Source organism: Octopus sinensis, linkage group LG5, assembly GCF_006345805.1.
Source record: "Octopus sinensis linkage group LG5, ASM634580v1, whole genome shotgun sequence".
NCBI classification, from domain to species: Eukaryota; Metazoa; Mollusca; class Cephalopoda; order Octopoda; family Octopodidae; genus Octopus; species Octopus sinensis.
In genome coordinates this window covers 51,585,668-51,613,206 of record NC_043001.1, presented here as the reverse complement: position 1 = coordinate 51,613,206, position 27,539 = coordinate 51,585,668, and the positions used below count along the sequence as shown (strand labels likewise).

Sequence of the window (27,539 nt, the reverse complement as noted above, 5' to 3'; positions counted from 1 at the left end):
GAAGGTCCTATAAGATAGCGTACCACGATGATGGATAAAATAAATCTGGATGTTTCGCTAAAGTATATACCTATACCCAGTAAGAAGGATTATATACGTGATCTTTTGGAGAAAACGAACCAACTGGTATGTAGATGCTGTGGAAAGCTTTCATATTTGACAAGAAGCTTAAATCAAATGACAAAGCTGAACATGGTGACCCACTAAGTATTCACATCTAGGAGGAACCCACCGACTAACCAATACCTAAATACCTAACCAGATTTGAAGAGGAATTATATAATATGGTTAGGAACGTGAAGTTCATGAAGTACCCTAGAATATGCAATATATACATCAACAGAAAATCAGAAAATTACTTGTTTGACTTCGAGAAAGCCCCAAAGATACTTGTACTAGCGGACAAAACAAGTAACATTTACATTGATGATATTGAATTTATAAGTCTATGATTAGGAAGGAATTACACAGCAAATATAAACTCGCTAGTAACGATGACGTATTAAAAAGAATTGACAATACAGGGTTACAAATCATGAACTACCACCGAAAACTCATAGACACACGCGACATAATGATAAAAACTGCTTGTAACACTGTAAGATGTTCCAATCCTGTACAACACACTCGATCAAATAAGCCTAACGGCAAATATAGGAATCTGGATGTCCTCTGGTTCAACCCGATTTTCGGTTCACATGTTTCAACCAAGACTGCTAGAAAATTTTTTGCTGCTTTGGACAAATGTTTTCCTAAATCTAATCGGTATCATGCTATTTTTCATCGGCACACCGTGAAGGTATCCTACGCTAACTCTGCTACTTATGCATCGCATATACAATAGTAAAATGCAACAGCTTATGCATTGCATATACAATAATAAAATGCAACAAAGGTTCAATAACCCACCTACTGAATCTAGCGAACATATGCATTTACATACTAACAAAGGAGATATAAACCACAATGAAAAACACCAATTATGGACAAATTGTAATAGTAGAAATGCTAATGATACAGCTAACACGGTAACAACATCGTAAATGGAGTCGGAACTGCCTTATCTCTCTCTATATAAACGGCAGTTTGTCTGTGTGTGTTTCTGTGTGTCTGTTAGGTTGTACCCTCACCCTGACCACGGCTTTCAACCGATTCTGATGAAACTTGACACACACATAGCCCAAAGTCATAATTCAAAACTAACGCAGAGAAAATTTTGAAAAGTTGCCCCAATTCTAAAAAAAATCGATAAATTCGACATGGGGTCGAGAATCAGAAACACAAACCACAGACTGTCTAGGGGACGCAACTCGACCGTTTTAACTCTCAAAAAAAAATTTACCATAATCTTTTTTCCATTTTTTTGCTATTTTTTGGGTATAACTCTCTAAAAATGCTTTATAGTTATTTCCCTTACAAACCCGAGCAACGCCGGGCGATACTGCTAGTATACAAATAAATATGATAAATGCTCATTCAGAGAAAAACCAAAATGCCCATTGATAAACCTCTGTATGAGTACAAAATTTGTATATAAATGCACTGTACACACAAGGGGAGAGTTGTATGTTTACATTAGACAGACGGCTGATTCACTTAAGAATCGTTATTGTAACCATGTCGCTAGCTTTAAGAAAATTAATAAGAGACATTCAACATCTTTAGCCGATTTTGTATGGTGATTGAAGGAGAATAAAATTAAGTACAGCATAACTTGGTCCATAGTAAGGCACGCGAAACCATATAATATAATTTCCAGTAGATGCCGTCTCTGCTCCGAAGAATCCCTGTCCATTCTGTGAACTAATGAGAAGATCATATAAATGTACTTTCACACAATGCAATGGGAATTAATTTGATTAACTGTTAAGATATATAATATACTTTATATACTTCAGGGTATGAATGAATAAAATTTACTTTTAACCTCCCCATTCCTATAAACACCAAGTAGATATTTAACTCGCTTTGTGACCACACGTGTACGTACGCTTACATTTTCGCGGATGCTCGTATGAACGACTGTTCATGCGCGAGGGCGTTTATGCATCCATATTTGTTAACGGTTATTTTCAGTACTTTTCTCGCTGGATTGTGTGTTCTTTTCTCTTTTTGCTATCTGTGATTTTATTTTTGATCTTCTATAGAAATAAAGATATTTCCTCCGTCTGGTTGCTTTTCTCTCTATAAAACGGTAAGTTGCATTTCAGAACAGCTATTTTAACGCGTTGTATTTACCTATCACCCGACGAAATACATCTGCACCACCGGATGCTTCTGAACTAGATGTTGAGTGCCCTACCCAAGAGGAATCGATGCTAGGTGTGTCGAAAAATTATTGTGATTCATAATAATTTCTCGTATATTCCATGTATATGTATGTATGTATGTATGTATGTATGTAAGTATGTATGTATGTATGTATGTATGTATGTATGTATGTATGTATGTATGTATGTATGTATGTATGTATGTATGTATGTATGTATGAATGTGTGTATGTATGTATATATGTATGTATATGTATATGTATGTGCGTGTGTATATGCACGAGCATGAAACTACTTGTCTAAGTATTATTCTTCTTTTCTCTTACTTTCTTTTTCCTCTAAGCAGTTATGTCAGCGAAAGTTGATTAGGTTATTCTATCTAAACTGGAACGCATAATTTCCACGTTCACATTTGAATATTTTGCGTTTCTATAATATTATTTGTTTTTATTCATTCCCGAACTTGATGGGCACAAGCCTACCGGCACTAAAAATCTCTAGTGAGACTTCTTTATCATCGTACCTGAAGAGACCCAGACTAATGGGTCGAAACACATGTTGTACCTAATAAAAGTTTAATACGAAATCCATCTCCTACTATTAATTAATACTATTACCCCAACTGCCACTGCGGATTCCTGAAGTAAATATAACGGAAGTGTACCACGACTGCAGTTGACAACAGGTAGCCTAAACTGTGCCGGTGCTCTACTCAATATTTAAACACATTAATCGAATTATACGTTTTTGTCCTAATTATTTATTACATATCTTCTTATATGAAATAGGCCTCTGTGTGTGTATTCGCTTTTCACACGAAAACGGATGCGCGAATTGCTTCCATACTTGAGATGCATGAATAATTTGACCCCTGCGCGTTGTGTTCAGCTCTATGTATTTATACTTAGTCACACAGTCACCCGTGTGTTTTTATATGCACGTTTGTATATATTTATGTATGTGTGCGAGTGTGCTTGTGTGTGTGTGTGTGTATAAGAGAGAGAGGGAGATAGAGAGTGAGAGAGAAGGAGTGTGTTGTCATGTATACGTACATACATAAATACATATGCATACATTTTTTATGTATGTGTGTGCGTGTATATGTGTGTGTGAAATAGAGAGAGAGAGAGAGAGAGAGAGAAAGAGAGAGAGGTGTCCAAGTGGCACTTTCTCTCTTTCTCACTCTCTCTCTTTCTGTCATACACACAAACACACACATACATGCAAAAAGGATGTATGCATATTCATTTCTGTATGCATGACAACACGCCACTTCACTTTCCCTCTCTTCCTCTTTCTCTCTCTCTTGCTCTCTCTATCTCTCTCTCTCTCTCTCTCTCTCTCTTGCTCTCTCATACACATACACACGTCCAGTTCATCTTATGTTGTATACTGAATGTATGTGTGTGCGTGCGTGCGTGCGGCGTTCCACAATCGCCATCATTTATTTCAATCATTCTTATGAAGATATTCACGTAACTTCCGCTCATTTTTTCTTTTAATCCCCATTTTAATTTTCAAAAAATTTCTGAGAACAATGTTCTCACTCTCTACAAGAGGAGACGGGGAGATATAGATGATCAGTATTCTACAGTGAAGCAAAGACAAGTGCAGGTAGCCAGAGTCAATGTTGAATTCTGCAACTCTGTTAACTTCATTAAGTATGTTTGCAAATATATAAACAAAGTTTTAGATGCTGCAACATACACTTTTTTATTTATCTGCTGACTGCCATTCTTCATAAGATGAAGAATGGCAGTCAGCAGATAAATAAAAATTTTCCAATTTATGAGAGGCACCCAGCCATCATTCATCTGAGTGTCCATCTAGAGAATGGTCACAGGATTATCTATACAAAACGTGTAAGAGTTGCGAGACAAAATAAGATTGTGGACAACTGTTCTAAGCAATCGCTGAAACTACTATAGATAACCAGCATAAAAATAATAACAAAAGCAACAGCTACAATATCAAAAATAACACTTCCTTCTGTTCTTCCTACAAGTATAACTACTAGTAGATCAATCAACCTTTTAGTAATGGCAGTCAGCTTGTTTTCAAATCATACCCATCGGCGTTTGTCATTATTATCATCATCATTATTATTATTATTATTATTATTATTATTATTATTATTATTATTATTAGTAGTAGTAGTAGTAGTAGTAGTAGTAGTAGTAGTAGTAGTAGTAGTAGTAGTAATAATACTGTTATTATGAAGGTGGTGAGCTGACAGAATCGTTAGCACGCTGGGCGAAATGGTTAGCGGTATTTTGTACGTCGCTACGTTCAAATTCTTCAGAGGTCAACTTTGCCTTTCATCCTTTCGGGGTCGATTAAATAAGTACCAGTTACCCACTGGGGTCGATATAATCGACTTAATCCGTTTGTCTGTCCTTGTTTGTCCTCTCTGTGTTTAGCCCCTTGTGGTAGTAAAGAAATGAGTATTTTGTCTGCTGCTACGTTCTGAGTTCAAATTTCGTCGAGGTCGACTGTGTCTTTCTTCCTTCGGAGTCAATATATACTGGGATCGATTTAATTGACTTATTCCCTGCTCCAAAATATGACTGTCCTTGTGGCAAAATTTTAAACCACTGTTATAATAATGAAAAAGCCGTGATATCTTACAAATTCACGAAGCTCCAGATTTATAAGTGTGAGATTTTATACTGCCCGGGTTTTTTCACAGGAAACAAGCACGCAGCTTCTGGTTAATAGACATTTTTAATCGCAATAGTACTGCTTAACTACTATCTTTACTTCTTCGTGTATTCTGGTGTTATAATCTGAAAGCTTGCATATTTGTGGTTGTCTCAATCCAACAGCTTTAGGACTATCACTATGAGCAAAACATATGCTCCTCTGCATTTGCCTGTAAGTTCTACCACTTTGGCACGCCACTGCCACCTTCCGAAATTTCCAATCTCTACGATCGGATCTCATAACTAATCCAATTTTAACAGCGTATCCAGTAGTCTGCTTAAAAATATCTACAAAACATTCTGATCCGTTGTCGTTAGTCCCATTCAGCTCGGAATTTCCTTTTGCTTCTGAACCACACGTCTGCTAAATAACTCATTCGACCACTTCGATTGCATTTCCTCTCACCTAATATACGGCATAGTATGCAAACACTGTTGTCAAGATGAGGTGCTGCTCGGGTGATCGGTTGGTTCTATGAATATTTAACTGTCTGGAATCATGTCTGAAGAAATCCTAAACTCGTACTCCGTTACTTTAAAGCACTCGATTGCCCCAACTAGCTGGTCTTCGCTATAGGGAAAAACGTCTCAACTTCAGCTTGGGTACCTCTAGTTTCAGGCTTTGAATACATTCCTCAACTCACATATAATTACTACTCCCATCGACCTGTACCCAGTATCCTTTCCTTTTTGCTCTTTTAATTAAGAAGAGTCTATGTCTATACAATTCACATTTGTGTAGATGCGTATATATGCATGTGTACGTGTGTACACTCCTACGAACTTGTGTCTGTGCATGTCTGTCTGTCTATAAGTGTACTTGTTTGTATATGAGTGCATTTTGCCTATGCTTGCTTCAGTTAATAAACTAATAATTCGGCAACATTAAAAATATTCTTGGGTGTCTTTTTACATAAAAAGCTTTCTAGGTGTGATTGCTCTTTACTTCCTTATCTTTATCTGAATACAACCCTTTTATCTTTTGACTGGTTCGAGATGTTAATTCATTCTATCTTCCTTCTATAATTCTTATACCCTTCCCTTCGTTCGCCACTGATACAAAATTTCTCACCATATCGTATAACCTGTTTCTATCCCACTCCTCTCAATTGTTATATTATTATTTCACTTCTATATTACTCTTTAACTTCCTTGTTTACCTGCTGTTTTGTGTAGTTTTATATTTGAAGTATTTCACGTTAAGAGAGAACGTAGGTATAGAGAGATAAAGTGAGCGAACACTTGTAAAAAGGTAAAGTTAAAGATGTTAAATATTATATACAGCTGTCGTATATAGCCAGCGATTATCTACGCTTATACATAATAGCAACGTATTTTGATGATTCGGTGGTAATAGGGTTTAAAACCTATTTAAAGTACAATCGTTGCATGTTCTACGAATAGCTGGTTTATGAAATACTGTTAAAACGAATAAAAAAAGGAAAAGAGAGTGTACCACACACACACATACACATACACACACACGCACACACACGCACATATACACACACACGCACATACATACACTCTCACATGCTAAAACAATATCTTGAAGACAATGTTTTGCATTGGTATCATTGTATAATATATTATTAGAGTATGTATTTTTCAAGAAAATCATTGATTATATTTAAGGAATTTGTGCTGCAGTACGCTTTCGTTTGTTATTTGAATTGATTAAGCTCATTTCATATGTATCGGCAACAACCTCTATCTTTATCTCTTATCTCTTATGATAATCTTATGATAAAAGGCAGATTTTCTCTGCCTGTTCCCATGATTTTTGATTTTTGATTTTTCCAGTTTCAGCTAATGAGCTGTGGCCATGCTGGGGCACCGCCATTGAAATAAATATCTTTGCATCGGCCGGGAATCGAACCCGGGCCGCCCGCGTGGCAGGCGAGCATTCTACCACTGAACCACAATTCTACAATATAGAATTTCTTCAATTGGAATTTACCTATGATTTTTCCAAGTAGATTCGATTGGGTCATGGCTTGTAAAGTTTTTTCAATTTGACCCCCAATTAAGCAAAAATTCGAGAAAACTCAATATTTTACGATTTGCCTCTCTCATTTCAAGTGGTTTGCCCCTGCTATTACCAACACACTTTCTCCTTTCTCTTTGCAAGTGTGAAACTATTAAAGTGAAAGTATTAGATAACAGGGATGAGCCATTAATACTGGTCATCCTTTTTGCTTGAGGAAGATCCGCTATGGTCTTATATGCTACACCACTGGTTTTCAATTCATATTAATCAAATTAATATTCAATTTTTCACCCTTATTATGTGTGTGTGTGTGTATTAGCAATTCGTATAAAATTGCATCAATGACTTGAACTTGAATAAGTGCTTTCACATAAATGGGGATAAATTAAAAAGGTTTGTTGTTATTATTATTACTGTTTGACTATTGTAATCACGTTTGTTGGTTCCGCGTCAGGGAAACGTTGTTGTGTTGCATTTGTTAAATAATTGTAAACCGTAACCCTCCCCCTTTCGGAGAAGGGGCTTTGGTTATTGTTTCAAAATTGAATTGTGTCCCTGTTTGGGAAAATTGACAATATTTTCACCGTCTTTACGGAAGCAATTTTGTTAAAATGCCTTCGATAGAAGAAAGTCCAAAAATGAATTTCGCTGCAGCCCTACACTTCTATACAAGAGGGAGGACAAGATCCAATTGATCGAAATTGCAAGAGACGGGCCTACAATTCCAGTCTGTTATATATTTTGAGTACTGTTATCACTAGCGATATCAAGATATAACTTTGTATTTTGTATTTTATGTGTAGATGTATATATATAGATGTACATGTAATATGTACACATATATATACACATATAGACATGCATAATATATCTACCCATACGCACGCACACACACATACATAGGGGCAGGTGTGGCTGTGTGGTAACAAACTACATTCCAAACACATGGTCCTGGGTTCATGTACATATATACAAACATACATCCATACATACATGTATGTGTGTGTGTGTGTGTGTGTGTGTGTGTGTGTGTGTATGTGTATTAATGTGTGTGTGTTATCTCTCTCTATATAAAGCTGAAGTTGTCTGTGTGCGCCAGGTTTGGTAACCTTCAACTAACACTATCTCCTCCGAGACCCTGCGGTGCAAGTTGACCAAAATTGAGAGTATGATAGAAAAAGGGTTGTCCTTCCTTCCGTAGCAGATAAAATTCAAATCGGACCAGGTTAACACCAAAAATTATTTACATCAAAAAGGTACTTTTTTCTATGAAAATCCCTATTTTTTTTAACGATTTTTCACTGCTGTGTCGCCACTTTTCGGTGTATTTCAACCAGAAAAATGTTCACTTGAAGAGAATAACAAGCTACATAATGCAAAATTTTACTTTTCAAAAATTCCAATTCCAGCGGGTCGAAACAAACCTGAGCAACGCCGGGTGATACTGCTAGTCCTTAATAAATTGAAACATAAATCACAGTAAATCAAAGTTTCAGAACCGAATCAGCCAGCTTCTTACACGCTTATGTATTTTCCGTTAATCTTAGATAATGATCGATAGTTGGTACCCCTGCATGGTTTGTGAACATGTCAGAAATAGCAACCAAATTGGGTTGGAATCCATTCTGAATGCCGGGTTCGAATCCATTCTGATCAGCGGTGTTCCCCGTAAGTAAGCTCTTCTTGTGACATCTCTCCGAAACGTGTTTTCTTGGAGCAAACACCGTGTTATGCATAATTTTGGTTGGGGTTAATTCTTAGGATGCTTCTGGACTCTCCCGTTTCACAATAATAGAACCAGCATTATATTTGGCAAGTTTCAACCTATTGGATGCGGCTATTATACTGGCCACGATGTGTAAGATAGAGTAGGATAGCGCGATAGTATTCATGTTGAAAACTCTTTGGAGGATCGAAAAGATGATCTACAGACGTTAATTTTCACACCAGACGAGAAGGATGGATCGCACTAAATCACTTGTCTTCTTTTCCGCCTATTTCCGCTACAGGGATACATGTTTCCATCAGAAGGATGATCAGAGGCCATTGGTTTCATCACCGTATATCTCGGTTCAGAGTTCCACATTGATCTCTGTGTGGATCTAGAGTTGTGAACGATCCATCCAGATCAACTGCGATCCTCATGCCTGGGGTAACCGCGATGCACAGGAGGCTGTATTCTGCCTCCTACGTGGGTGATTACTGGAGTCAGTAAGTGTTCCATTTGGTTCGCCGGAGTCAAGTCAGAGGTCCCAGGGTTCTCGACCAATATTGAATGAGAAAACACCCAAGAAGGTCCCACCGAGTATTCTGGTATGTTTCTCTGTATCTCTGCATCCCATTCAGGACCAGCTTAATTATGTCATTGCAGCCAGCTCTCTTAAGAGCTTCATTATAATATTCTGCATAATTGTTGAAAATCCCTTCCGCGGAGGCAAGGTTTGAAACTCTGATTGAAATATTCCTCAACTATCAACAGCACACCTAGGATAATTAGACAATCGATGAACGCCATGGAGGGTTTCGTTAGATATATGGTACAGTTAAGACGATTACTAATCCAGATCTAATATTAAGTTAAGTTAACACTTTTGCTACACTTTTCGAAAGAAATACAGATCAAAGTTATTGAAAAAGGAATAAAAATAAGTGTAACAATTTTCTTAGTCTTTCCCATCCACAATGGAAAGATGCAGAAGTGGTTAGGAGAGCTTAATCTCTACAGAGTTCCACCAGGTTTGGAAAGTTATCTTTCAATTTGAAGAGTGAATATAAATTTACAGGTTCTGTAACCTGGGTAGAATCGGAGGACTCCATATCCATATCAAACTCATTTGTCCAAGACTACTTACACTAATAATCCACACCGGAAGGAAATTAGCGTCCTGTTAGTTAACTAGCTAACAGTAACACATTCTAAGTAATATCCGAAACATTTCTAGTCATAATAATTGGTTTATTGAGTAACAAGATTATGCTTAATTCACTAACATTTCCTTGTGAAGGAAACACTATATTCGATGATTACATTGACTTGTATATTCATAAAATTGTATCTTAGAGTCTGAAAAGTTTTGAGTTTTATAAATTGCAGAATTTCATGCAATAGATAATTTTAATTCATATATTGTTTGCTGATGATTCATTTTATAAGTGGAACAAAATTGGTCCCAAACATATTTAATATATTTTGTTGTAAGGTGGTAAGCTGGCAGAAACGTTAGCACTCCGGGCGAAATGCTTAGCGGTATTACATTTGTCTTTATGTTCTGAGTTCAAATTACGCCGAGGTCGACTTTGCTTTCCATCCTTTCGGGGTCGATAAATTAAGTACCAGTTTCGTACTGGGGTCGATCTAATCGACCGGCCCCCTCCCCCCAAATTTCGGGTATTTGTCTAGAGTAGAAAAGAATATATTTTGTTGTAAAGAATACATATATATGTGTGTGTGTGTGTGTGTGTGTGTGTGTGTGTGTGTGTGTAGATGTGTGTATATATAAGTTCCCTACTTTGGGTAAAAGAAAATACAGGAGGATTAGTTAATTATGATTTTATTCAACGCGAGACAAATCCAGAGAATGCGTTTTGTATTTGACTTATTGTTTAGAATATGGAAAAAAAAACTCAAAGTTGAAATCGATTATTGTGATTACCAAAAGCATGAAAAAAATTGAAAGAATAAAATCAATGGTAAAATTATCAAAGGAACTATATTAAAAATATTAAAAATATTCCTCGATGCTCAAACATAAATAATGTAAGTAGCAATTCAAATGAAAAATATATAAATTAATTTAACAATAACTTCTCATACAACTCATAAAATTGAACTGCGCCTTGTCGTTGTTGTCCAGCTATTTTTTCATTTGTGGTTTTATTATTAGTTTTTTTTAAAATCTATAAAACTTCATCTAACTTTTTCATCTTTTGTATGATAATACAGATTAAGATCTCCCCCAATCTCAAAAGTGATACATATAGTTGTCCATGAGAAAATACTTCATTTTTAATATTGATGCCAACTTTTTTTTTAATGTTTGGCCTTGTGATTTATTTATTGTCATAGCAAAGGGTAGTTTAACAGGAAATTGTAATCACTGGATCCTCTGCAATTAATTTAATTCTTAATGATAATATTAATCCATTTGTGTACTTTCCATTTAATATTTTTGCTTCAGTTACATTATTTGTAAGGGATTCCACTATTCCATTGCATAACTTTGGAGTTTGTAAATTTCTCAAAAGATTAATTGGAGCGCCTTTCTTCAAATTTATTTCATTTGGTGGAAGCCCCGATATTTCTAATGAATTTCAGGACTCAACTGGAAAATCTAATGCTTCAGTTGTATCAACTACTTGATCTATAGAATTTTATATTTTTAATCTATGTTCTATTTTGTTAAGCAATCGCATATTAATAGCATCAACATCCTCATTTGTAGCATCTAAAATTGTTCTTTTTTTATATCCATTCTCTATTAGTGTAATTAACTGCAATGTCCTCAAAAATAAATGTTTCTAAATCAATTTGATTCTCAACTCTATTTCCCACTGGTAATAATATCATGTGACTGCCGTAACTTGGGATCCTATTTTCTCCTACGGCTAATAGTTTATTTGCAACGTCCTGTAAGTCATTATTTCTTAGGATATGCACTCTTATATTAATTCTTAATGACAATTTGTGGACTAATGACCATAAATGTGATGCCTTGATTGATGCAGCTATTTCATCATCTTTTATACCTCTTGGTTCTACTGGAAGTATTTGTCTAAAATCACCAGTTAGTAAAACAGTAATATCACCAACAGATAAATTATTGTTTTTTATTTCTTTCAATGTTTTTTCAACAACCTCTAAAATCTTTTTGTTTGACACTGTAACGTAATCGCATACTAATAAATGTTAACCAAATTTTACTATTTTTTCTAATTGATGTTGTAAATTTATCAACTATTGATGATGAAAATGGTAATGTATTATAAACAATACCCTCATGTGTTTTTACGTCTTTGAAAGATTTTGAACCTCTGACTACATTCAACAATAATCTCATACAACAACATTCTGTTTGATTAGGTGGTACAGTGTAAATTCTAGAACATGTTTGCACAAATCTACCATTCAATCTTTTTTTCCATGTTTTATTCGAAGTAAGAGTATGAGATGGAATTGCTTTATACAACAAAGTTCTTGCATATTCATCATTTTTATTCAATTTGTAGAATAAAATTAGGGGATTTCTAATTCTTTGTTCCCTATCATTACAGATGAAGTATACTCATTGGCCATTTTCTAAATGTATATCCAATTGTTGAACAGCTGGTATTGCATGTGAACATTACTTTGAAAGATTTTCCAAGCGACCTCATTACTGCTGAGATAACGTCCTGCCATAAAGTTATTAATCTTCATTATATTTTTAATTATTCTTTGTTCTGCGTACAACAACATCGCTACCTTTATTCACGCATTTTGTTATATATATACAATGGATTGAACAGAGCATTAATGTGGCCTTTAATTGTTTTCAAAAGTAGTAGATAATAAGGTACAATCCACCTATTGTCAATAGTATACATTTTTGAATTTCTTGTTATTGTTGCTGTTTTTCCTCCATCTTCTGTATTTCTCCGTCTGCATAAAGGATATCTAGTAACATCTGTCCTAGTTTCATAAATAAAATATTTTGGTAATTTTATTTCTCATTTTCCATTATTCATACATGGACATTTTGAATTTAATAAACCTCATGGACCATGTACCATTTGTGTAGTGACAATAGCATAAAGATCAGGATAATTAATTTGATTGGGAATTTCGGCAGAGATTACTTTATTTTAATTGATTTGGATAAATTGTTTGCTCTAACCAAAGTAAGATATAAACATGTGGTAAGCCTCTTTTCTGCCATTCATGTCGGCTTTTGTTTTTTCAAATATTCCAGCACCCTTTTCAACCAACATTTTCATTTTATTCAACTTTTGTTTGAAAACTCTGGCAATTTTACCATGCCTCCTGTCTTCATTTTTTTCTCTTTTGTACATGTTCTCTTTGATTTCATCCCAGTTAGGATTGCAAGTGAATGTTATGAATAAATCAAGCCAACCATATTCTCTCACATTACACTTTGCATCTTGAGTTCTTTCCTTCCAATATCTTGGACTTGCAACAAAAGTAGAAGGTAAAATTGCAACCATACGTAATTCTTGTGGATTGAGTAATCCTACATTATTTAAAGACTCTTTTAAAAGCGAATATTATTCGACTCTGAGCTTGGTTTGATACTCTTTAATATAAAATAACCATTCAAATTCAGTTTTGGCATACATATCAACTGAATACATTTGGAACAATCGTTTACATCTTAGAATTTGATTCCAACTGTTTTTTTCTTGTAAAAGATATGCATAATATTGCCTGCATGTGACTTTCTTATTTGGGCTGTTTGATTTGTATTTGGGTCGTATAAAGGTATATCCAACGAATAGCCATCATTTCCTCTCCAATTAATCAAAGGATTTTGTAACAGATTATAGGATCAATGTAATTCATTGACTTTTTATAGTATTATTTTTATAGGTAAAATTATGTTTCTTCGTGGAAATTCTATTCCAGCCATTACTAATCCTACATCGTTAGATACTTGGTTATTGTACCCTCGTGCATGCTCACCAGCTGGTACTATATCTGCACAAATTGACAATTTAAGATTAGGTTTGTTAACCAAAGGCGCCACAGTTTTAATTTGTCAAATAAGCTCATTATTTTCCAAAAGCATCTCTTGAATTTTCTTATAGTGTGCAAGTTTGTTGCAAGAAATTTAATATTTCTGATATTAATTTGGTCATTTAAATCATCTATAAAGTAAACTTGAGCATATTTAGGAATATTTTCATCTGTATTATACAATGAACTTATTCTGTGGTAAATTTGACCCTGTGTTTTGAAAACTGGCATGAATCCCGGGAGAGATATTGATTCATTAACTCCAAAGGATGTCATTGAAAACAATTTAATTATTTATTTTTTGATAATTTAAAAAAGGTTCTGGAATCCAAATTTCCCCCTAGCATTAGTGTATTTAAAGGTTCGAGTGATCTTTCAATCAAATTTAGTTTAACTTTACAATTTGAACAACGTAATCCCTTACGTTCGTCATTAAATTTCGCACGACAATGCCGACAAACAACTGACAGTGTTCTTAAATTCGATAGATTATCATAATGTTTAGTTCGATCATAATCAAATGCTGCATTTCTAAATGATTTAACAGAAGTACGTAGTTCAGCATATCTTGATTTTCTTACTTGAGTTATAATTTCTTGTTCCTCCATAGTCTGAGTATTTCTTGCTACAATGTACGAAATTCTAATTTCCCCTCTTATTTCTGGTGTCGAATTTTCTCTAGTTTCATTCCTTCTTTAAACTGAGAGTTTTTCCCGTCATCGTTTTTGATACTTTCGATTTCTTGCTCTCTGAATTTCTCTCTTTCCACTTATTTCATTTCCTTTTTGGAGTTTTCTTGCAGTAATATTTAAAATTTTCCTCTTGTCATTGTTTATTACACTTTAAAGCGACAAGCTGGACGAAATTCTTAGCAATATTTCGCTCGTCGCTACGTTCTGAGTTTAAATTCCGAGGTCGACTTTGCCTTTCATTCTTTCGGGGTCGATAAATTAAGTGAAACACTGGAGTCGATGTAATTGACCCAGGCTTTGTGCCTATAGTAGGAAAGATTATTGGTTACATTTATTATTGTTTAAATAATCGATTGCGTTATTTAAGTTCTGGTCGGTAACGATGAAAAGCTTATCATTATTATGAGCTGTATATGCATAATATTGCATAATTTACTGAAATGACACTATTGTTAAAAGTATTTGTATAGTTTGCTTCAATGGCAATCATTATATATACTATTTACGTTATTATCGTTATTGGTAACGAGATTTTCTGGAGTGACACTATTGTTAAATGAATCTATCTTCTGCTGACAGGAAAAATTTGGCTGCTATTTCTAGCACATCCAGCTTAAACTTAAGATGGATTCTTGGCGAAGAGAATGGTAACTGACAATGTGAACACTAGACGATCTAACAAAGAATTTAGAAATGTACTTCACCTTAATGTTGACTATAGACGTCTTATTTTGGAAGAGTTCGGAGATTAAAAGTCATCAAGCAAAAGTGAGATGATTCTAAAACATTGGCGTAGCTTTAAAAAGCTATCGTCTTCTCACGATTCGTAAAATAATACTTCGGTTATTTCCGGTTAATTTCGCTTTAAATGATGTTTGTCAAATGTGTGCGTGTGTATGTGTGTGTATGTGTGTGTGTGTGTGAGTGTGTGTGTGTATAGTAGTAGTGTATGTGAAAGAGAAAGGGAGACACATATGTATATATATACATATATATACATATATATATATACATACGTGTATATATAAATACATACACAAACACGCACACACACATATATTTACAAACATACATAAAAGTGTAATATATATATATATTGAATTATTAAAAAATGGAGAAAAAGACAAGAAAAAACAACACCGCGAGGACGTAGCACATGCATAGTATTAATATGACGCTCAGAGAAGGAAAAGAGTGATTTTTTACGTTTCGAGCATAGCTCCTCTACGGAAACAGGAGTCATAGGGAAGTCCAAAGAGAAAGGAAGAAGGAGGAAAAAATTGCCAACAGTCACAATTCGGAAAATAATACTTCGGTTATTTCCGGTTAATCTCGCTTTAAACGCTGTTTATCAAATACCTCCGTGTGTGTGTGATGTGTGCACACGCGTGTGAGTGTATGAGAGAGAGAGAGAGAAAGGATAATACATACATATCTATATATATATACACGCATATATATATATATATATATATATATATAAACTTACTTGGAGAAAAGAAACGAAACGACGCGAGGGCGCTCAGTCATACAATAATTTAATAAATAAAATATATGCATACATACATACATATATGTACGTACCTACATCACCATGTATATATACATGTATATATATATATATAATATATATATATATATATATATATATATATATATATATATTATATATATATATATGAGTACAGGACACCACAAATAAACGTAGAACTCAACGAGAAACGAAAACATAAAAACAAACTAGGAAACGGACTTTTTTTAACAACGAAAAAACAGAGTACAAGACAAACAATACAAGGAATATTCCCCTTCATCAGCTGTCTCTGGTTCGACTCAATGCGTGTTTCGAAGGTAAGGACAGAACACGATCCGGTCGAACCACTCCTTCCTGCAAAAGAATTAAATAAAATTCCTTTGCAGAAGGGTAAAAATAAGAAAAGAAAAAAAATGTGACAAGAACAGGACGTAAAAGCAATACAAATAAAAATACAAGTGCAAATAAAAATACAAATACAAATACAAAATAAAAATACAAATAAAAATACAGTACTTTGTATTTGTATTTGTATTTTTATTTGCACTTGTATTTTTATTTGTATTGCTTTTACGTCCTGTTCTTGTCACATTTTTCTCTTTCCTTGTTTTTACCCCTCTGCAAAGGAATTTTATTTAATTCTTTTGCAGGAAGGACTGGGTCGACCGGATCATGTTCTGTCCTTACCTTCGAAATACGCATTGAGTCGAACCAGGGACAATTGTTTGTCTTGTACTCTGTTTTTTCGTTGTTAAAAAAAGTCCGTTTCCTAGTTTGTTTTTATGTTTTCGTTTCTCGTTGAGTTCTACGTTTATTTGTGGTGTCCTGTACTCATATATATATATATATATATATATATATATATATATATATACACATGTAGATGTAGGTACGTACATATATGTATGTATGCATATATTTTATTTATTAAATTATTATATATATATATGTGTGTGTGTGTGTGTGACCGCGTGTGTATCGTTGGCGATTTTTTCCCCATCTTCCCTTCCTTTGATCTTTCCTTTTCGTATGTTTCTAACGAAGAGCTCCGCTTAAAACGTTAAATCCTCCTTCTTTCTTTCCTTTCCTGAGTGTCCAATAACACTATACTTGTTCCACGTCCTCGCGTTGTTGTTTTTTCTCTTTGTGTTTTCATGTCTGAATTAACTATATATATCTATATATTTGTAAAAAATGAAGTTCGAAAATGCTGCTATATTATACAATTTTTAATTTTTATATATACATTATAACATGTTTCAGTTCCTAAAATGAACCTTATCAAAAAAAGTTATATATAAAAAAAGATAGCTCATGCCGTCAAACACAAGAAATTCATTTACAATACACAACGGAGTCAGACATCTTAAAGTTCAAATATAGTTTGAAGTAAGTTCATTCATGCTATATGTTCAAAGTGTTCGATGCAGTGGCCCACGGTGGCGATACGTATTCAATACAAAAAACAGATCAAAGTGGTGGAAAGCGGTCAATACAGAAGATTGATGTTCCCGAAAGAGCGAGGAATTCATTTTTACCTTGAGCAATTGTGATGACTCATGGTGGGTGTTCGCTGGGTGATTCTAGTGAGTCTTGTGAATTGTTCGGGTTTTATAATGCCTGTTAGGTGGTCAGTCCAGCGTAGCGTGACGTCATCAACGTTTTGACCAATCGTTTCGTTAGGTGGCTTTAATCAAGCAGAACGGTACGTCATCAACATTCTGACCAATCGTGACCTATCGCTGTATTATAACTGCCTCTTGTGTGTATCCTGCTTTAACCAGTCGTTTCGTTAGGTGGCTTAGTCAAGCAGAACGGGACGTCATCAAGATTCTGCCCAATTCTGTATGTATGTATGTATGTATGTATGTATGTATGTATGTATATATATATATATATATATATATATATATATATTATATATATATATACATGTGTATATATATATATATATATACATACATACATACATACATACATACATACATACATACATACATACATACATACATAAAATTTATGGCATATAAATATACACATATATAGATATCCTCCTTCACCCCACATAAACACACACACACATTTCCACACACACGTATGCACTTCCCCCTCCCTCTATTCTCAGCCTTTTGTCCAGTCGCCATAGTGACATGACCAAGTAAAAAGTTTACCTGCCGAGAAAGTTTATTGGAACTGTAAAATCTTTGTAGGGCTAGTTGAGGGAGGAGGAGGGTGTAGTGACTTTAGCAGACTGACAATTGACACGTCAGTCTTACCAAATCAATTTTATTGATATAGATGTGGGTGAGATCGACACGAGTAATAATCCATAATGTCGAATTGTATAAATGAGACAATATTCTTACTGCTAAGGTTTTTGAACAAGAGTATTACCTCCCCGGTACACTCTCATAGACTGAGACCCACGAGTTGCTTAACCTTGGGAATAACCCTGGCTGGAATATTCTTACTAATACTGCAGTAACTGACTTCGAGGAGAAGATCAATCCAATAGACGGATTATTGGTAAAGACTTGCTTGCAGTCCTTAAGAAAGAAGTGAGGGCTTTTGGGGTCTAAAGGCTCAATTTAGCCATCCACCTGAAGTTTAGTCACTGAATAATAGGTTTGATCATAAACGTACTCATTGGTTTCGGGATTAACCGTCTTATATTTCTTTAATAACATGTACATGTGTTTGTATGCATGTGTGTAATAATACGAACGATATACATATCGGCGAGAAATTACTGATAAATCGATGCGTCAAATAAAAGTACATTTAATTATTTATAATCCGAGCAATTTGCACAGACATTTTTTTTCATTCTCAAAGAAATAAAGGGAAGACAGACTATGTCGTATGACGAGGCTAAAGGTCACATTCTTCCATGAGCGTATGTGTATATTATAGGTAGGGAGATGAATTTAATGGTACTGAACTATTTCATTTATCTGTACCAATTTGTATTTGTCACTGACCAATAGTAGTAGTAGTAGTAGTAGTAGTAGTAGTAGTAGTAGTAGTAGTAGTAGTAGTACTAGTAGTAGTAGTAGTAGTAATGATTGGTGTAGAAAAGGGTATTTGGCGCTAGTAATTAGCTTGACTTAAGTGGCTCTAATTGAGCTGACGGCTTTAGTATAAGGATGGTATACGAAACATTGACTGATAACCCAGAAAAGCATGTATTTTTCATGCTTTTCCTTAGAAAGATATTATTTTGTAAAATACGTCTGAATTTTTCTCGTTGAAACACAAGACAATTATGACCTATGATCAACGATATTCCATTGTAACTATAGACCATAAAAAGTAGCTAAAACCTATCAACTGCACAATTGCTCAGAAATAATTGAAACTGTAGTGTCAAAGAACTTATTCGGTATATTTATTTGTTAACGTATTTCGTCTGCTGTTAAGTTCTGAGTTCAAATTCCGCCGAGGTCGACTTTACCTTTAAGGCGGTGAGCTGGCAGAAACGTTAGCACGCCGGGCGAAATGCTTAGCGGTATTTCATCTGCCGTTACGTTCTGAGTTCAAATTCCGCCGAGGTCGACTTTGCCTTTCATCCTTTCGGGGTCGATAAATTAAGTACCAGTTATGCACTGGGTCGATATAATCGACTTAATCCGTTTGTCTGTCCTTGTTTGTCTCCTCTGTGTTTAGCCCCTTGTGAGTAGTAAAGAAATAGGTATATTTATTTGTAACAGTTTCAACGGAGATGAGAAAACACTTTTGTATTGCACACTCAATATTATTTGGCGCTCTGCAGTCAATGCAGCCATTTTCTTCGAACAGTTAGCCTCATGTTGTACCGTACTGAAGACGACTCTTTTGAGTCTTTATATTTACATTGTCTTTATATTTTTTACTGCCCAAGTTTCTTTTTCTGCCATCTCCCTTTCGAGTGTGTTTTTCAGTTGTTTCACTATGGAGCATTGCTTTTTTGAAATAGCAACTTTTCTCTATACTTTAGTGACCTGGTAAGGCGATTCGAGATCTTTATTCGTTGTCACCTCAAAATTTTCCTATCTCTGGGAATCATGTTTTTATGTCGGCTTGACATTCTTTCTGGAGCAAACTTATGCAAGAGTGGGTATGTAGTAAGAAGCTTCCTTCCCTCACTACTGTGTGGACGTATTCTTCTTCACTGCTGGAGTCACGTCTTTGTATACCAACGTCGTGAATTATCGAAACACAACAACTAGGTAAGACATTTGCTTTTTGGGATTCAGTAGGGGTTTGTTGCTCGTGTTTATTTACTTTTGTCGAATAAGAAATCTCCACTGAGTTCCATGCATTTGTCTGCTTGTGGTTGTGTTTAAAGTCTCATTTAGCGGTGCGAAGTGTGTTTAGGGGGCGTATCCCTCCGAAAATTGTGTTATTTTTTGTGACTGTTTTGTGCCCTTGCCAGGAGGATTACCAAGTTGGACAGGAGTACCAGGACAGCCAGAAGAATGTTTTAACTGTTTCTCGGAAATTTCAACCAATCAATGACGTGTATTCAGCTGAATAAAATTACTGCTGTTGTTTGTCAACAACAACTTCCACCTCTAGATACCAGTAATATTCATCGTCAGATATAGGGAAAAAAGTCAAGTCATTGATGGAGATGTTGCTAGTCTGATTTACAGATTTCCCCCTTTTTCCAACCATATAACAACATTTATCCTGACCAAACTCCAGCCCTACATCCTTTGAGAATGTTATAACTAGGTTAGGCTCTTTTTTATCTCGTGCATATTTTTTGCATAAAGTTTCAAGTTATCCACAAAGAAAGTCTGTAATTTTGGTATTCCTGTTTTCTTTTGAGCCAGTGAGATATCATTCAGACTTCCTTAACATAAATGATAAAGGGTTTACGGTTTTGTTGATTAACAAATTGTTCGGCACATCCCCAGACTCCCTTTTCCCCAGCTATTTGTTCTGCTGTGATGATGTTATTGGTTTCACAATGGTCCTGGAGGAAGAGGCTTAAGCATCTTATGCATTAAGTTCTGGCATGCAATTGGCCTGTAGTTTTTCGCCATGTGGGTGGTTCTGCATTTCGGGTTCAATTTTGTCTCTGCCAGAGCTAACCAGTGTGGTATGCTTCTGTTCCTATTGAGAGCTTGCTAGTACAGATTGATAAGATATGTTAGTTTCTTGTACCAATATCCAATTGTCGAATCTCTTCCAGGTGTTTTTCCATCCTGGAGTTTCTGGATCATCGTTGCAAAGGTATCACCATTAATGTTGTATGTCTTAGGTGTAACGCAGGAGTAATAACTTCGGATTTCTTCCAGGCACAGGGATTCTTAGTTAAACTCCTCTTCCCTCCAGATTTTCCTTCTTGTGAAGGAGCTTCTGTGACGGCCACTGCTCCTCCTCTCATGTCTCTCTATACAGCTGCCTGGTTCCGGTTAAATTTTTTGTTTATTGTTTTTCTCGCGGTTATTCTCTTCTGATGCCGGAGTTTCTCAGGCAGCTTTTAGCTCCTACTTTAGGGTAATCATTTTACAAGTGAGTGTCCTCTTTTTGCTGTCTCCAAATATCATTTCTATCTCCTTTACCTTCTGTTGATGGGACATATAGTGATTTGCTGATGGTCTTCCGTAAACCAGTTATCTTTTTCTCTGTCTTCAAAACCCATGATGGTACTTTCTTTGTTGTCTCGGTTCTGTTCATTCTTTTAATGTCATTCATGTACTGCTTTGCAGTAGTAACCAGAGCATATTGATAAGCGTTAATCTGCCAGAATGTGGATTCATCACACTGCTGTAAATACTCATCACCAATTTCGTTAATAGCGTTTAATACTGTATCTAGAGGGGTTTTTTTTACTTACTTTGGTAGAGAGTACTCTCTCCTCGAGAAAGCACTTCAAAGCCAAAGTTATTTTTCCTCGGAAAATTTCAGTAAGGGCACATTTCACCGGTATATAATCCTGACTACTACTACTACTACTACTACTACTACTACTACTACTACTACAACAACAACAACAACAACTACTACTACTACAACTACTACTACTACTACTACTACTACTACTACAACAATAATCGTTGCGGTTGTGTCTGCTGTTTACCATAGACGTAGTGGGGGGACAGTGGTCGGTTAGTTTGGTCGGCACTGTGGAATCTATTGGAATGTCGCTAGTTGCGAAACAACGTGGTGGTCTAACATCATTCACGTTTTCGTTTTTGCTTTATAGAGCTGGGAAGAATGTTAATTTTCCATTTCTTAATAAAGTTACAGTTACTAACCTTCTTCCTATGTGCTACAAATATTGCTTGTTGGCGTAGTTGCTTCACAGTAAATTGATTTAATTCTGGATGAAGATTGTCCTAATATGATTTCAAACCATGTCTGTCTGTCTGTTTGTCTGTCAGTCCTTCTGTCTGTCTGTCTGTCTGTATGTATGTATGTATGTATGTACATGTCTGTTTTGCATCATTTTCTTGCCAGTTTGTAGCGTGTTTCACAAAGCTGTATTTATTCCTTTATTCTTTTACTTATTTCAGTCATTTGACTGCGGCCATGCTGGAGTACCACATTGAATTGTTTTTGTCGAACAATTCGACCTTAGGATTTATTTCTAAATCTAGTTCTTATTCTATCGGTGTCCGTGGCGAACCGCTAAGTTACGGCGACGTAAACACACCAACACCGATTGTCAAGTGATGATGGACACACACACACCACGCGCGCGCTCACGCACACACACGCATACAAAGGTCTTCATTCAGTTTCCGTCTACCAAATACACTCAAAAGGCTTTGGTCGGCCTAAGGCTATTGTAGAAGACGCTTGCCCAAGGTGTCACACAGTGGGACTGAATCCCGGCGCCATGTGTTTGGGAAGCAAGCTTATTACCATTCGGCCACACTTGCGCCTCTTTGTATATATTAACACAGTCAAACAATATATTTGCCAATCCATTCTTTTTCTCTTCACGTATATATGTATGGGGAGCGGGTCAGTGCATGTACATTCTAAACGCGCTTTCTGATGCTTCCTCCTCCTCTTCTTCCTTCTTTACTTCAAACAAAAAAACAAATTAAACTTGCATTTCGACTTACACTGCGTCTTTCACTTAATAAATCAAAAAGCAAAAACACTTTCCGCCGTTAAAACATGATTGTGTTAGTTGCAAAATGAGTATGAGGGTATGAAAATTACCTCATACATTTTTCACTTTATCAGTTTTATGTTGAACTTGCAAGGCGATAGAAATGGACAAAGCAGCAGTATATCAATCCGGATTTTATTGTTTAACCAATGAGAAATTACAGTATTGAAATCCTATATCACCTGTATTTAGTCATTGTTTTTCATCTTTGAGTCGGTAGATGAAATTCCAACGATACTCTGGAATATATTATGACATTTCGTCACCTCCCCCACCTCCTGTGCTATGTCAATTGGGAAGTATTGCTTTAAGTTATATGGAACAGTGGAAAGAAACTATAAACGCCCGGAGAGACGGCTCTTATCTGGTGGCATTTGGCTAGGTACTGTTCTATGTACAAATCGCATCCAGATTCACTCTATCTTTCCCCGGTCCGATGTTGATAAGTATCGACACAGATCTACCCAATTTTATTTTTAAAGGTAGAGTCCAAACCTAACCACAGTATAATGATTCAAGCCAGTGAAAAGTAAAAGGAAAACTAATTTAAATACATTTTCACACACACACACACACACACACACACACACACACTCTCTCTCTCACACTTTAGTATATTAGGATGTTGCGGTTAAATCTATGAAATCTATGAATAACTTTTCCCTGCGTAGGAGGAAAATAGTCTACACTGTTCCTTAATTATTTCCTTCTCAGTTTTTGATAATGACTTGGTTAGAATACAGTTAAAATGTAATCTTGGTGACATACAGATAAATGCTTATGTCCACCGGAGAGATTAGCATGTGAGTGATAAGGAGTAATAATTTAGCTTTCTCATTTTTATGACATTTAATACAAAGAAATGGCGTTCCACAGTTGTAAAAATGAAAACAGGCTACTTATCAATCTTACCTTTTTTGTGTGCCCTCTACGTCATTTGCACCATTGTAAGCTTTGAGAATCCGAACAAGTTGATAATTGGTCTTCAATGGAAACTCTTGTCCAGTGAGATTAATGAAATATTTCCATTTGTAGCGTAAAAGTTGTTTCATACACAGAAGTTCCGGTTCCAAAACTGAGAATTCTCCCCAACGTACATTAATTGAAGGGGAAAGAATATGAACGTGTGTAAAACATTTTGCAATTGCTTTCATTGTTTTTAAAATACTACTTTTACTTTTTTGATCTACATGTATGCAGTAAAAGTTTTGTGGACGGTAAATAGCTCTTAAGAGTCTTTCAACTTGTTCAATGTCTTTATACATTAAAATGCTATAAGCCAAAGGAAAATATAACTCTTCTTCTGTCATATGACTGGTAATGTAACCCATTTTTTGCTTGAAATTATTACAATTTTGAGTCAAATTTCTAAAGTAGGAATCCGGCAAACCAATATACTGTTTTGCGTTTTGAAATTTAATACCCTTATTCACTTCATTGATATCATAGTGTGCCACTTTTTGACAATCAATTTTTGTCATGAAAACTTTATTTTTAAACAACGACTTTAAATCAGTTTGGTCATTGATGAAAAACTTATTTGTATTACGAGTTTTTGTAAGTAATTTCGCCCCAGGAACTTTTGACATTTGCTGGTGTTTTACAGTACTGCTCTCTACGCTAAATTTACTTTTGAAACTATCAGTTTTTATTGCAGAACTTCCATTGGATATAATCAATTTTGTATTCGAAACAGAAACGGAGGAAACTCTTTTTCCGTGTAAATTAAAATGCGACATTACTGCGTGATCTTCAATAAGTAATTGCTCACTATTCTTTACATTTCTGAATTGCAATTGAAAGATGTACAAGAAGAAGCACAAAGTAATTAATGTCACACTAAAGAACACCTTCTTCAAAGAATATCTAGTCTTCATTTTGAAGCAGCAACGCAAAACTAAAAAAAAAAACAATAAAAAAATACAATGAATGCATATAATAGAGAGTGTAGCAATAGGTACATAATTGTTGAAACAACATTGAATAATATACATTCCTATCATTTTATCATTCTCTGCAAATTAAAGCAATGATTACACAGATTTCAATTACAAAGTATGAATGTAATTCATAACAATTGTTCAATTCTCATATTATGAAGAAAAAGCCAATGTCTATTGATCAAAAATAGGAAGTCCTTCTAAATGGCATTTGCATTGAATGACAATTTCAACATTATCGACATAAAGCAAATACTATCAGCCCTTCCTAATCCAGCATGTCTGGAATAGTTAGATTAGTACATATAATTTACCCAACGCCTAACCACCTTATTCTGCTTTTAAAAAGCACTGTAGTTCAGAGTAGAATTTAGTTAGAACACATAAGGGTACAGTTACAGTAATATTGGTTTCAAATTTTGGCACAAGGCCAGCAATTTCGGGAGAGGGGTAAGTTGATTATGTCGACCCCAGTGCTCAACTGGTAGCTATTTAATCGATCTCGAAAGGATAAAAGGCAAAGACGACCTCGGCGGAATTTGAATTTAGAACGTGAAGACGGACGAAATGTCGCTGCCCGGCATACTAACAACAATTACAGTAATATTGATTTTTCGGAAGAAAGTTCACCACTACTGCTTCCAGGGGGAATAGATGCAAGTAACAATTAAGCAGTGATGCATATCAAGAAACAGAGGCTCTCTGGATTACTATTTACATTTTGAAATGTGAAGGAAACTTCAAGAAATAGTAATGACGATGGTAGTACATTGTGGGGATTGGAAGTTAATAGCAAAAAATTTTTAAATGTTGACTCCTCTGTTACATAGTTTTTGGAAGAAATCTTTCAAGCAAAGTGGTTTCATATACTTAAGTATTTCCTAGATAAATTTTCTTTCTTTAATTATACAAAGGTTCACTAAAAGTTCATAGGCTAACCAAGATACTCTCATGCAATGTTGCCAGATGACGTCTATTTTTCGATATAGTCCCGCTAGTAGTCCACATTCATTTTCCACCTATGTTGCAGTGCTTGAATACCATTGGTGAAGAAGCTTTCATCCTGTTGTTCAAAATCCTCAACAAAAGATAAGACGTCATCATCACTATGATACTGGTTCCAAGTCAAGTGTGTTTTCCTGTTTTCATATTGAGGAATAAATGATAGTCAGATGGAGACAAATCAGAAGAATAGAGAGAGTGATCAACAAGTTCAAAGCCACAGCCATGCACACGCACAGCAATCATTGAAACCCACCACTTGTGTGTTGGAGCATTGTCCTGAAGAAACAGTTTCTTGAACGTTTTGTTTTGATAGCCTTTCGTCACTGCCTCTGCAAGTTAGCGTAGTACTCCCCATTGATGGTAAGGCCTTTTTGGAGATAGTCCCAAAATACTGAGGCCATCACCTTCACTGCAGATGAAACGACCTTGGTTTCCACTGGAATTGGGTGTAGAAGGGTGCTTCCACTGCATGGATTATCTCTTTGTCTCTATCTCAAAGTGATGAAGCCAACACTCATCCTGGCCGATGAAATGTTCAAGGATACCAGCTGAATATACCTTAAACGATGTCAGATTTTGCCGTGATGTGATCAACGTGGTGTGCTTTTGACCAAGTATCAGAAGACGTGGCATCCACGAAACATAAACTTTCGTCATTCACGTGATTAGAGAAGAGGGAGAAAGAAAAAAAGGAGAGAGAAAAAGAAGAAGAGTGAAGCGTCCGTGACGTGAGGTAGAGGGATGTAATTGTATTGCTTTCATGTGATTAGTTGAAGGGAAAGAGAGAACAAGAGGGAGAAAGAAAAGAGAGAGAGGATAAAGTGAAGAGTGAAACAGAAAGAGGGTGAGAGAAAAAGAGGGGCAAAGTAAAAGGCGGAAAGTAAAAGAGAAAAAGGGAGGAGAGAGAAGCATCCATGACGTGTGGTAGGGGGAAAATAATATTGACTGTAGTTTAAAAAGTTAGTTTAAGGTAGTGATGTAGAGGAGGGGAGTTAAAAATATAATTTGAGCAAAGAGGTGAAGTTCTGATGGTGAAGTTAAAGGTAGAGAGATAGAAGGGGGAGAGAGGAGGAGAAAGAGAGATGATAGTGGTGGTGGTGGTGATGGTGGTGGTGATGAGTGAATAGTGAAAAGTGTAAAATTTTTTTAACTGAACTAATTTTTTTATGTCACTTATCACTTGATGTATGCACGTAAGTTCAATTCCATGAAATATTCACGATTATTTACGTAGCAGATATGCGCAATTTAACTAAAGGTTGTATCATATGGAGGGCAATATTTTTTATTTGAAAAAAAAAGAAAGATAAGAGTGAATGTTTATTTTAAGAGTGCTATCTATAAAATTGTCTTTAAAATTATGCATAAAGCATATAAAGTGTATATATAAAGTGCATTAACTAATCATCGTATTTCAATTTCTTTCAGTTATCACTGAGTAACAAATGAGTGACTATTTTCCCATACAGACACAACATAGGCTACGCTTTCAGGATTTTTGAATAAAGTTTATAGACATTACCCAATAGGTTTACCATTAATTCCGTGAAATATTCACGGGT

At 35.4% G+C, this 27,539-nt stretch overlaps 1 protein-coding gene and 1 non-coding gene across 5 annotated transcripts in view; both read right to left on the bottom strand.

The window, feature by feature from the left end:
• Positions 1–27,539, bottom strand: part of LOC115212411 (beta-1,3-galactosyl-O-glycosyl-glycoprotein beta-1,6-N-acetylglucosaminyltransferase) — a 127,072-nt gene that overhangs the window by 21,377 nt on the left and 78,156 nt on the right. For all 4 annotated transcript variants that reach the window (XM_029781318.2, XM_029781315.2, XM_029781316.2 and 1 more), the window contains exon 2: positions 23,945–24,929. In XM_029781318.2, coding sequence (XP_029637178.1) covers positions 23,945–24,929 — 985 coding nt within the window. The remainder of the gene's footprint in view (positions 1–23,944; positions 24,930–27,539) is intronic.
• Trnag-gcc lies at positions 6,830–6,904 on the bottom strand. The gene has a single exon. It is a non-coding gene; the product is annotated as a tRNA-Gly (tRNA).